The sequence below is a fragment of the Sporothrix brasiliensis genome (genome assembly GCF_000820605.1).
Source record: "Sporothrix brasiliensis 5110 chromosome Unknown Cont22, whole genome shotgun sequence".
Lineage (NCBI taxonomy): Eukaryota > Fungi > Ascomycota > Sordariomycetes > Ophiostomatales > Ophiostomataceae > Sporothrix > Sporothrix brasiliensis.
The window spans coordinates 1601344-1612984 of record NW_024467141.1 but is presented as its reverse complement, the minus strand read 5'-3'; the positions used below and the strand labels follow the sequence as shown (position 1 = coordinate 1612984).

Here is an 11641-nt window from a genome sequence, read left to right as displayed (position 1 = left end):
TGAGACTACCATCGCAGCCAACAGGCCGCAATCAGCCTCCTAAAGGACATTGCTAAATTCTCATACCTTTCATTTTCATTTTCCATTTCTAAACTTATCCCACATATTGACGAACTGCATTCACACAACGCGACGGATGAGGCTTCAACGCCATCGCAACATCCAATACCTCATGATCTATTTCTCGCTATTTCCAACATCACCTCGACAACCTCTCTATTAATGACCGACAACTGCCCGTAACTTTGATCGACTTTGTCTCCTTTTTCCTCCCTTCACATCCAGTCTCACACATCCCATTGACAATGGGCAAACGTCACTCATCACGCAGGTCGTCGCCATCGGCCGAATCGCCCATGCACGACTACGAGGACGACAGCGCGACCGACGTCGTCTCCAAACCGCCCAAGCGCCTCAAGGCAGCAAACGGAGCCGCCGTGCCGACATCGCCGGGTAGTGCATCAGCCGCCCGTGATGCAGCCGACGCTGAGCCCGAAGACGAGGAAATGAAGGACGAGCCGGCCGATACTGTAAAGAGCAGGAAGGAGTCCCGTTCCATCCGGCGAAAGTCGTCGCGATCGAGCGCGTTGCCCGACGCGAACGGCGATGACGACACTGTCGAGATTGAACAAGAGGCCGGTGACGAGGTAGAGGCCGAGGTAGAGGCCGACGCAGATAAGGACCCGGCGACAGAAGAAGCGGGTGTAGACGTTGAGGTGGACGCTGAAGTGGAGGCGGCCGATGCGGCTGATCCAGACGCGACCGTGCTGCACACATCCAACGATAACGTGAGCAGCAGCATCGCCAGAAAAGCAAACGGCACCACGGCCAATGGCAACGCTGCGGGTGCGAATACCGCACACCATGGGCGCAACGGCGCCATCGACGACCTTCTCGACACCATGTCGGACGTGTCCGAGGACACCGACGGCGACGTGCCGCCGCCAAAAAAGATTGCCCAACCATCAGCACATACTTCCTCATCCTTTGGCCTCCGACGCGGTGCTGTAGACGAGGACCCCGCGGCCGGACTCAATGCCATAAACGAGCCGCAGGTGACCGTGTGCGCATGGGACGGCTGCGAGACGGGCGACTTGGGCAATATGGACAAGCTGGTCGAGCACTTGCACGCCGAACATGTCGAGGGCAAGCAGCGACGATACACGTGCGAGTGGATCGGATGTCCGCGCAAAGGAAAGTCACACGCCAGTGCGTACGCGCTCAAGGCGCATCTGCGTAGCCACACGCGCGAGAAGCCGCACGTCTGTCTCCTTCCAGGTAAGCCATTTCCACTGTTCCCCACACGTTGCTTCGTCCTCCTCTAACCCTCCACAGAATGTGACCTAGCCTTTGCGAGACAGGATGCCCTTAACAAGCACATGCGGACGGCGCACGAGATTGACTTGATGCGGTATTACGAGGCGGGACAACGGAGGGTGCCGTTTGCTGGTCGCTCAGGCAGTGGTGCCAACGGAAGTGCCGTCAACGGCAGCGTCGCAGCGCCGGCTGCCGCCACAACCAACGGCAAGGCCGGCGGTCCGAACAAGCTCAAAATCATTATCAAGACGCCCCTCTCCCATGCGGGTGGCCACGATGACTCGGTGGACAGCAGCGCCTATGACGACCCCAGCCTGTTCCACTACACGGGTGCCGAGACCACTGCGCTCGGCAAAGACCAGGGCTTCACCGCCCATGAGCTCGAGCTGTCGCCCAAGGCGCTGTACGGCGTTTGCCGTCTGCAGCTGCAGTGGGCCGAGGACGAGAGCGAGGAGCTGCGCAAGGAGTGCGCCGCATGGGAGGCTGCCGCGCACAACGCCTGGCTCGAGCAGCAGGTGCTGCTAGACCAAGTTATCCTCAGCGAGAAGGACTGGTACGAGCGGCGCAAGGCGGTGCTAGCCACGCTCGCCATCGAGGAGGCGAAGCGCGCTGCCGAAGAGGCCGCCAGGGAGGCAGAAGAGGAGGCTGCGGCGGAGGCGGCTGGCCTGATTCGCGGTGGTGATGCCGACGATGATGACAATGACGGCGATGGTGGCAAGGACGATGACGATTCGGGCGCCGACGACGACAATGATAACGATGATGTCGACGGAGATGTCGACGGGGATGGCGACGGGGATGGCGATGGAGACGACGATGAGGATGACGATGTGCCGAGTGTCATGCTCGACCCCGATGCCACCCGTGACGACTACTCCTTTGCAGAGACGACATCGTTTTCGGTCGCTGGCGGATCGTCGCTGCGGAACGAGCTGGCTGTGAATGGTGACTAGTAATCCACCACGTTTGAGCGACGTTCACGGAGGCCATATGCATATGCTCCCCCTGGTCACGGTGCACGCCATTTGAATCAGTTACAACGGTGCTTTGTCTTTTTGTCTTGCTTATTTCGTTCGTTTCTTGTTTGTCTTCAGGCACCTCGTTCCTCTTGGTCATGGCGGTATTCATATTGTACTATTAAGGAGTTTTTGCTATTCAGTTATGTCTTTTAAAACTTACTTTTGTAGATATCCTTTCTTGGGTCCAGAGACTTGGGAAGGTACAAAAGGTCATATCCAACGGTGTGCAAAATACAAAGCAGTTGTTTCCGGGCTCTCTTTCAAACCTGCGCAAACGTGCAAAGTGGATGCACGTTTGCCCTATTTGCCCTATTGTTCTATTGTTCTACTGTCCTTCTCTTTTCTTTGATCGTCACTACCGCACCTTGCGCTTCTCGGCCTCCTTGTTCGTAAAGGGGAACCCACTCGTCCGCTTGTCTGCCCCCGTCCGCTTGCTGATCCGGCTGCCCTCGCCAAAGAGCAAACACCACACCCCAATGGCCGCTAGAATGCTGCTGCCCGTGCAGCCCACCAAGAAGGCCGTGACTGTCGGGTGGATGTCGTAGTAATAGCAGCCGTAGCTGTAAAAGGCAGCCGCGCCGTGGTAGAGCGTCGTGACAAACAAGGCGGCCCAGGCGTAGGGTGAGGCAGACCCGTGGTCGTTGTCCACAGCGTGCAGAGGGAGCAAGCCGGAGAGAACCAGTGTCTGCAGGGCCAGGGCCAGCTGACCGAGGCCAAGAGCGCGAGCAAAGTAGACGGCGACGGCTGAAAGGCGTCAAAAAGAGCCGGCAAAGAAAAAAAAGGAGGTAGAGGGAAGTGGAAGCAACTTACCAGGAACCGGGCCTTGCGTCACCACAAGCGAGACTACAAACGACGGCCACACAATGAGAGGCAGCGCTTGGGCACTGAGCCAGCCCAGCGACGCGAGGCTGTAGGCAGTAACGGCCTATAATGAGAGCGATGTTAGTAGGACGTCCTGGGACAAGGGGAGTCGACAGAGAGACAACGCACATCCATAATTGCGCGCAGTAAGAAAAATGCACTCGGTTTCAAGGACGTTTGATTCTTTGATCTTGCAGTGTTGTCTATCAGGAAGGACGTCGAGAGCTCTCTACTTATTCGAGGCAACAACAGTACTCCATCCCTCCTTCCGCGACATTGGAAGCTTACGTCATATTCCTACCAATGAGCGGCCGCCATTTCACCAGGAGGCAGAACTATGACAACGCTGCTCTTGGCTTTTTACGACATACAAATCTGAAGCAGCTTCACAAACAAAGGAGGAAAAGAAAAAAAACTCGTATCTGTGCGTCTGTGTAAGTCGTGCGCTGATATGCGACTTTCCTATGAATAATAATAATTTGATACGATGACTTGGTTATTTTAGCATGTTTTTTTCTGGGTATCAGGTGAAGATGTTGAAGTAATTCCTCCTTTAATGAGATCATTTCTGTGGTTTGTACAATTGTGTTTAAAAACGAAAAATTCCAGTGCAGCTCCCATGCCGCACTCCCGCTGCAACAGCCTTTTTTTTTGTGATTTTTAATGATGGAACAGGCGGATGTTCTGCTCAACAAAGGTGATTCCCAGCTTCTCGGCCGTGTCGAACACGGGTTGGTCGTTCTGGCTGCCGCCGGGCGCAGCAATGTACTTGACTCCTGACCGAGCTGCGCGGTAGACGTTGTCGATGAAGGGGAACTGTCGTGATGTCAGCAAGGTACAAACGTGGGCGATATTTCAAAGGAAAACATAGAATAGGAAAACATACGAATGCATCACTGGAGACGGCAACGTCCGTCAGAGTGGCCAGCCACTCCTCGCGCTCGGCATCGGTAAAAGCGGCCGGGACGGTCTCAAAGACAGCCTCAAAGGCCTCGCGCTCCGAGCCCGACTTGGGCAGCTGGCCGCTGACCAGCAGGTCAATTGCGTTGCTCCTATCCGGACGCTTGGTGCCCTTCTTCCACTGGATGCCCAGCACGCGCGGATGGAAGCGCAGCCACCAGTTGTCGGCCTTGTCACCGGCCAGGCGCGTGCAGTGAATGCGCGACTGCTGGCCAGCACCGAGGCCGACCACCTGACCGCGCGCGGCGTAGCACACCGAGTTGCTCTGGGTGTACTTGAGCGCAATGGTGGCAACCGTCAGATCGCGCAGGGCCGACTCGGGCAGGGCCCCGGCGTCTTTTGGTGTGATGATGGTACTGAACGACTTTGGCGAGATGACGACGTCGTTGCGGTGCTGCGCCAGGGTGACACCGTAGACCGTGCGGGTCTCGCGGGCGGGAGGCGAGTACTCGGGGTCGATCTGCAGCACCAGGTAGCGGCCGCCCTTCTTCTTCTGCAGAATGGCCAGGGCCTCTGGCTCGTAGCCGGGCGCGATCACGCCGTCCGACACCTCCTTGCCGATGATGGAGGCGGTGGCCACGTCGACCGTGTCGCTCAGTGCGATCATGTCGCCAAAGCTGCTCATGCGGTCAGCACCGCGCGCACGGGCGTAGGCCTGGGCCAGAGCCGAGGTCTCGATGCCGGCAATGTCGTTGACCATGTAGACCTTGCGCTCGTCGGCGCTCAGGGGCGTGCCAATCGCAGCACCAGCGGGCGACACGTGCTTGAAGGATGCCGCGGCCGGCAGACCCAGCGCCTCCTTGAGCTCCTTGACAAGGGGCCAGGCGTTCAGGGCGTCGAGCAGGTTGATGTAGCCGGGGGCGCCGCTCAAGACAGTGAAGGGCAGGCGACCCTCCTTGACGTAGGCAGCAGCGGGCTTCTGGTGGGGGTTGGCACCGTAGCGCAGGGCCAAGTGCTGGAAGCCGTCGCCGGCGTACTGCTTGCGGAAGAAGTCAGAGATGGCGGCGTCGTAGTCGGCAGTGTGTTCAAACGCCTTGAGGGCGTACAGCTTGCGGCTGGTCTCCTTAACCTCGCCGGCCTCGAGCTCACTGATGAATTCGGCGTAGTCGGTGGGATCGCTGAGGATGGTGACACGGGAGTGGTTCTTGGCTGCCGCGCGGATGAGGGTGACGCCACCAATGTCAATCTCCTCGACGGCCTCGGGTACCGTCACGTTGATCTTGGAGACGGTGTCCTTGAAGGGATACAGATTGCAGATGACGTAGTCGACCTTTTCGATGTTCTGCTCAGCCAGATCCTTCTCGTCGGAGGCCAGGTCACGCGCCAGGATACCGGCGTGGACAGCGGGGTGCAGCGTCTTGACGCGGCCCGCAAGCATCTCGGGGGCCTTGGTGATGGACGAGATGTCCCTAGAGAAGAGGACGTAAACGTTTGTTAGTAGAGCTGTCCGGCGGATAGCAACAACAGAACGCCCACAACAAGCGCAACTGCAGCCATTGCGCAGAGACGCCGCAGCTCGCAAGCCCCGCAATTGACCAACAACACGGCACTCACTCGACGGGGAAACCCGACTCGCGGATCATCTTGGACGTGCCGCCCGAAGCCAGGATGCGGACATTGTTCTTGATGAGGCCCTTGGCCAGGTCCAACAGCCCGGTCTTGTCATAGACCGAGATGATGGCAATTCTTTGGCTGGCCATTGTGTCTCGATTGGGATGTGTGTGAGGTGATGCGGTGGGGGGAGGGATTGTGGAGGGTGGAGGGTGGAGGGTGTCGGAGGTGTTGTTCAATTTGTCGTCGTTAAGATGCGAAAGGGACAAAAGAGGAGATGCGAGCTCGGAACAACGTTGGCACAAGCAAAATAAAAAAGGATATGACGAAGTGCTCTAACCGACGAAAAGGGAAACATCGATTGGACGCTCTTAGTCGGGCTACCCCTCCAAAGTTACCTTTGGTACGTTCTTTGGAGTAACCGCTCGTTGAGGATGGCTACTGTGCGGAGTCGTTTTCGCACGGTCTGCGAATAAAGGACGTCACGTGCAGCGATAGGGCGATTGGGGTTGCCCTTCCTTTAGCCCAATGAATACTAGCGCCGTCTATGCCCACACAATCGGCACACGAAATGTGCTCTCAAACCGGATTTAGTGTGGCCTACTGCCATGCGCACCCCCTCCCTCTTTTCCAATTTTTTTTCCAGAGATAGGTTTTTTCGCTTTGTGTGTGGCTTTTTGAAACCTCTTTCTTTCAACTTCAGCAACCTTATCCGACATCGACAACCGCACCACGACCACCTCCGAACAGTATTCAAGATGTGAGTTTTGCTTATTACCATTAGCAGAACAGAATAATTCGATTGCGATGATGCATTTGATGGCAACGGCTCCGTTATGACCTCGACGGCGGAACGGCGAATCGGCGACTTTTGATGTCCGGACGGCGGCGAGATCACGAAGGATATGATCGGGAATACGTTGCAGGGTTATGGGGCGATGAGGCAACAGTATTTCCCCGGAAATAACAGCCATCTCAACGACAACGGCGTCCACCGAAAGACAGACGAAATATTGGGAATTTATCGTTATCGGAAGGAGAAATGAATCGACGAACAATCGAACGACATGGACAACAGGCCGACAAGAGACAGACACGACATCCATAAAGGAACCGAATTCGCTCTACCGGACCGCTCGCCCGCCATTTGCATGCATCGTCGACCGTCGAATTGCTCTTTGATCAAGTTCTTTGACGTTAGCAACCAGTGGCTAACGTGTTTTTTTTTCTCCCAGGGTCAACCTGCGTACTCAGAAGCGTCTTGCCTCGTCCGTCCTGGGCTGTGGCAAGAACAAGATCTGGCTGGACCCCAACGAGGTCTCGGAGATCTCCAACGCCAACTCCCGCATGACCATCCGCAAGCTCGTCTCCGATGGCCTGATCATCCGCAAGCCCGCGACCATGCACTCGCGGTCGCGTGCCCGTGAGCTGAACCTGGCCCGCCGCATCGGCCGTCACCGTGGCTTCGGTAAGCGGAAGGGTACCGCTGATGCCCGTATGCCTGAGTACGTATTTTCTTTCCGACAATTGGAGTGCAATATCCAAAAACTTTTCGTATCTGGTTTGTGATGGCCTTCTAACAACCCCATAGGCAGGTCCTTTGGATGCGCCGTCTCCGTGTCCTCCGCCGGTTACTAGTTAAGTACCGCGCGTCGGGCAAGATCGACAAGCACCTGTACCACGAGCTGTACCACCTGGCCAAGGGTAACACCTTCAAGCACAAGCGCGCGCTTGTTGAGCACGTACGTCACAAAACCTATCCGAACGATGTGCATACCATATTTCTGTGCACGAGCACAACTAACCCCCTCCACAGATTCACCGCGCCAAGGCCGAGCAGGCCCGCGAGAAGCAGCTGAAGGACGAGATGGACGCCAAGCGCGCCAAGACCAAGGCCGCACGCGAGCGGAAGCTGGAGAGACAGACCGCCAAGCGGCAGGCGATTCTGGGCGAGGACGAGGAGTAAGGCAGTGCGAATTTGAAAAACGAAAATGAAAATGGAGTGGGCGTGAAGGACGGCGTCGACGGCAGCGGCGGTCGGCTGCAGCTGCCAGGAAGAATGAGGATGAGGCGGCAACCGGGACCGGACAGCGAGAGGGCTGCATCTTTTTTGCGAAAACAAAAACAATGGAGTTTTCCGGATCAACACAAAACAACACCCACTTGGGCGGAACATCAAAAATTAAAAAAGGACATTTTCATCATCTTTTTTCTTCTGTTGTGCTTCTGACCCCTACAGTCCGCTGATTTCCCTCTGCCGTCTCTGCGTTGTGCACTCCTATTTCTTTTTATGTCCAAGCCTGTTGCCTCTTCTTTCATCTCGCTGCTTCTTTGTCTCTCATTCGATGATGTCTTTTCTCCCACTTTCTTTTCCCAGCTTCTCATGCCGTTATGGCTTTTCTCATTTGGGCTTTCCGCTTTGACGGGAGCGCAGGCCAAAATACAGGCGGATTTTGCATACGGAGTCTTTGCCATTTTCATCTGGATTTTAGGCCGTCTAGGTCGTGCTCCTTGTTCTACACTGCGTGTTCGTGGTGTTAAAGAGTAGAACGGGCAAGGAGCATAGCAAGCGGTAACGGATACAAAAATCGTCTGAACGAATAAAAACAATTGAAAACAAAAGGATGTGCGTCCTTCGCAATGCGTTACAATACGACATGTGGTGCGTCGTACGAGCTATAAACTGAAACGACAATAGGTAAGTCCGGTCTGGAGGAGGCTTCAAGTGTCGTGTGATGTAAATATCGACATAAATCTCGACAATGACAAGAGCTCGAGACCGCAACCAAGACAAACACGAAAACAACGGCACTCGCTGAGATGTTGGTCAACAGAGACAAGGAGGTAGACTGCACGACATGTAAGGGCAAAAATCAAGAAGAGAGCAAGTAAAGTAGAAAAGAGAGTCACAACTTTACGTTGGGTCAGAAGTTTCAAATTGTTCCTGTCGAAGGTGGTGAAAGTGCCAAGACATTTCAGCATGCTCCCAGGCACGAAGTTGCCCCCGTGTGGAAACGATCTGGCGTTTAAACGAAACAGACTCATCACTCCCAAGTTTAGTTGTTAGGGAGAAAAAGAGAAGAAAAAGGGGAAGCTGTCGAAATTTCCTCGGCTGGCTCAAGAAAAATTTGTACCCGCAGTCCGAGCTTGGGTCACGTGTATCTGCTCCTTCCTTCTGGGGCAGCCCCAGTCTTCAGATGAAAAATCCGAAGCAGGCAAAATTGCCCAAATAAGCAAGAATGGCTAGCAGTCCACAGGTCTGTTCCACAGCGGGGCCGGCCACTAGAATTACTAGAAAAGGCCATTTTATTTGCATCTAGCACCAGAATAGCGCCGCCTGCCACCCCTAGAAGGCCGCTATAAAGCGCATTCGGGTCCTTCTGGTGCAAGTCCTAAGTTCCGGCGGCAGACGAACGGGAAAAAGAGGAGGTGACCTCACCGACACTGGCCAGCGTCATAGACGCCTTTCATGGCTCTAGATTGGGGCTTCCGATAGGACTGATCGCTGGTATCGCTGGCTCCTTCCTCTTTGACACCTGCTACAGAATTGACACGAGCCGTTCGCAGGCGCCTTCCGTCTGTATGTGCCAAACTGTACGTCGTAATACCTTCTGTTTTAGTATGTTGTAGTGTTTGCAAACAGTCACAACGGTTTCTCCTGCCTTGTGTTATTTGCCAATCCGTAACGCTGCGTACCTTCCCCGCTCGAAGCTAGTCCAAGTAAAACCCAGATATATACCGTGCGCGGCACCAAAATCGTCACGCAAGCCGGCTCAAGTGTCGGACCACTCTTCTGCTTTCTCTCTTCCACTTCTCACCACCTCGTCAGTTCCCCGTCAACGACGTCTCTGGTTTTCTTGAACTTGAGAAACCAGGGCCTCCACAGCATAGCAAAAAGAACCGCCAGCATAGATTAGAGCTCGAATTGAAGCTTGCCGCTTAGTCCGTTCCTCCGCGTCCCCTCGTCCGGACAAGACAACAATCGCGGCCCAGCTCACTACGCCGCCGCCATGTCTCTTCGTCTCTTCCGGAGCACCGCCCGTGCTGCCCGGGCCACCCGGCCATGGACGGCCACAGCTTCCCCGGTTGCCGCCGCATGGACACGGACCCGGACGGTGTCGACACATAGCCAGGACGGCCAGCAAAAGGTGAATAACACTTAAACACAAGACACGATGAATGCCAGGCCAAGTAACTAACATGATTCGCAGATTCTGGCAGCACACTTGCAACAGGCCGACCCGACCATGTACGAGATTATCGAGAAGGTGCGTGATGCCGTCCTGGTCGCCGTATCTCGACCCATTCGGCCGATACCAACCGGCAGTATTCTAACAGCCGTCTAGGAGAAATTGCGCCAGAAGCAGTTCATCAACCTGATACCATCCGAGAACTTCACGTCCCAGGCCGTCCTGGACGCCTTAGGCAGCCCCATGCAGAGTGCGTTTACTCTTGTCCTCGGAAAATGGACTCGCGAAGGCACGAAACAACCGCCGCGCACGGGGACATAAGCTAACAGACAACAGACAAGTACTCAGAAGGCTATCCCGGAGCTCGGTACTATGGCGGCAACGAGTTCATTGACCAGTCCGAGCGGCTCTGCCAACAACGCGCGCTGGAGACATTTGGCCTCTCCGATAAGGATTGGGGTGTCAACGTACAGGGTACGTTGGACTTCCATATACAATGCGATCGCATCGTAGGCTTCAGTCTAACATAGTCGCAGCTCTCTCCGGTGCTCCCGCAAACCTGTACGTCTACTCCGCCCTCATGGAGACCCACGACCGCCTCATGGGCCTCGACCTCCCCCATGGCGGCCACTTGTCGCACGGATACCAGACGCCGACCAAGAAGATCTCCTTCATCTCGAAATACTTTGAGACCCTGCCATACCGCCTCGACGAGTCCACCGGCTACATCGACTATGACAAGATGGAGGAGATGGCCCTCATCTACCGGCCCAAGATCATTGTTGCAGGTGCCAGCGCCTACAGCCGCTTCATCGACTACAAGCGCATGCGTGAGGTCTGCGACAAGATCAATGCCTATCTGCTCGCCGATGTTGCCCATCTGTCCGGCATGATTGCCGCCAAGTCCATCCCAAGCCCCTTTGCCTACGCCGATATCGTCACCACCACCTCACACAAGTCACTTCGCGGCCCCCGCGGAGCCATGATCTTCTTCCGTCGCGGCGTGCGTCGTGTCAACGCCAAGACCAAAGAGGAGGAGCTATACAACCTCGAGAACCCCATCAACGCGTCCGTCTTCCCCGGCCACCAGGGCGGTCCCCACAACCACACAATTGCCGCTCTCGCTGTCGCCCTCAAGCAGGCCCAGACCCCCGAGTTCCGTGCCTACCAGGAACAGGTGCTTGTCAACGCCCAAGCGCTGGCTAAGCGCCTTGGTGAACCAAAGGACAAGGGTGGCCTCGGCTACTCGCTCGTCTCGGGCGGCACCGACAACCACCTGGTTTTGGCCGACCTCAAACCGCAGGGCATTGACGGTGGTCGCGTCGAGCGCGTACTGGAGCTGGTCGGTGTCGCTGCCAACAAGAACACCGTGCCGGGCGACCGCTCGGCGCTGACACCCGGCGGTCTGCGCATGGGCACGCCTGCCATGACAACGCGCGGGTTCAGCGAGCACGACTTTACACGGGTGGCCGACATTGTCGACCGCGCCGTGACGATTGCGGTGCGCGTGGACAAGGCGGCCCGCAAGGAGGCCGAGGAGAAGGGCGTGAAGGGTGCTGGCCGTCTGCGGGTGTTCCTGGACCACCTGGGCAACGGCGATGGTGTGCCCGAGATCCTGCAGCTGCGCAGCGAGGTTGCCGACTGGGTTGGGACCTACCCCCTGCCCTGGTCGACCAAGGAGTAAAAGGGTGCGAGAGGGGCCGATACCAATCTTTTCAACATGACGAAATGATCTAAAAAATT

At 56.1% G+C, this 11641-nt stretch overlaps 5 protein-coding genes across 5 annotated transcripts; 3 read left to right on the top strand and 2 right to left on the bottom strand.

The window, feature by feature from the left end:
- Positions 1-305: 305 nt before the first annotated feature.
- Positions 306-2270, top strand: SPBR_08274 (c2h2 finger domain containing protein; the record flags this gene model as incomplete). Its single annotated transcript, XM_040766512.1, has 2 exons — positions 306-1278; positions 1336-2270. 2 exons carry the CDS (start codon positions 306-308, stop codon positions 2268-2270), a joined length of 1908 nt encoding a protein of 635 aa, XP_040614732.1.
- A 421-nt stretch (positions 2271-2691) lies between these two features.
- On the bottom strand, positions 2692-3332 carry SPBR_08695 (uncharacterized protein; the record flags this gene model as incomplete). Its single annotated transcript, XM_040766933.1, has 3 exons — positions 2692-3080; positions 3147-3261; positions 3327-3332. The coding sequence occupies 3 exons, from the start codon at positions 3330-3332 to the stop codon at positions 2692-2694; spliced, it is 510 nt and encodes a 169-aa protein (XP_040614731.1).
- A 525-nt stretch (positions 3333-3857) lies between these two features.
- On the bottom strand, positions 3858-5857 carry SPBR_08265 (phosphoribosylaminoimidazolecarboxamide formyltransferase; the record flags this gene model as incomplete). The annotated part of the gene is made up of 3 exons (XM_040766503.1): positions 3858-4013; positions 4084-5566; positions 5712-5857. 3 exons carry the CDS (start codon positions 5855-5857, stop codon positions 3858-3860), a joined length of 1785 nt encoding a protein of 594 aa, XP_040614730.1.
- A 398-nt stretch (positions 5858-6255) lies between these two features.
- Positions 6256-7674, top strand: SPBR_08443 (large subunit ribosomal protein L19e; the record flags this gene model as incomplete). Its single annotated transcript, XM_040766681.1, has 4 exons — positions 6256-6281; positions 6944-7213; positions 7300-7450; positions 7525-7674. 4 exons carry the CDS (start codon positions 6256-6258, stop codon positions 7672-7674), a joined length of 597 nt encoding a protein of 198 aa, XP_040614729.1.
- Positions 7675-9718: 2044 nt separating this feature from the next.
- Positions 9719-11582, top strand: SPBR_08301 (glycine hydroxymethyltransferase; the record flags this gene model as incomplete). Its single annotated transcript, XM_040766539.1, has 5 exons — positions 9719-9856; positions 9920-9976; positions 10055-10148; positions 10235-10372; positions 10435-11582. The coding sequence occupies 5 exons, from the start codon at positions 9719-9721 to the stop codon at positions 11580-11582; spliced, it is 1575 nt and encodes a 524-aa protein (XP_040614728.1).
- Positions 11583-11641: the final 59 nt, after the last annotated feature.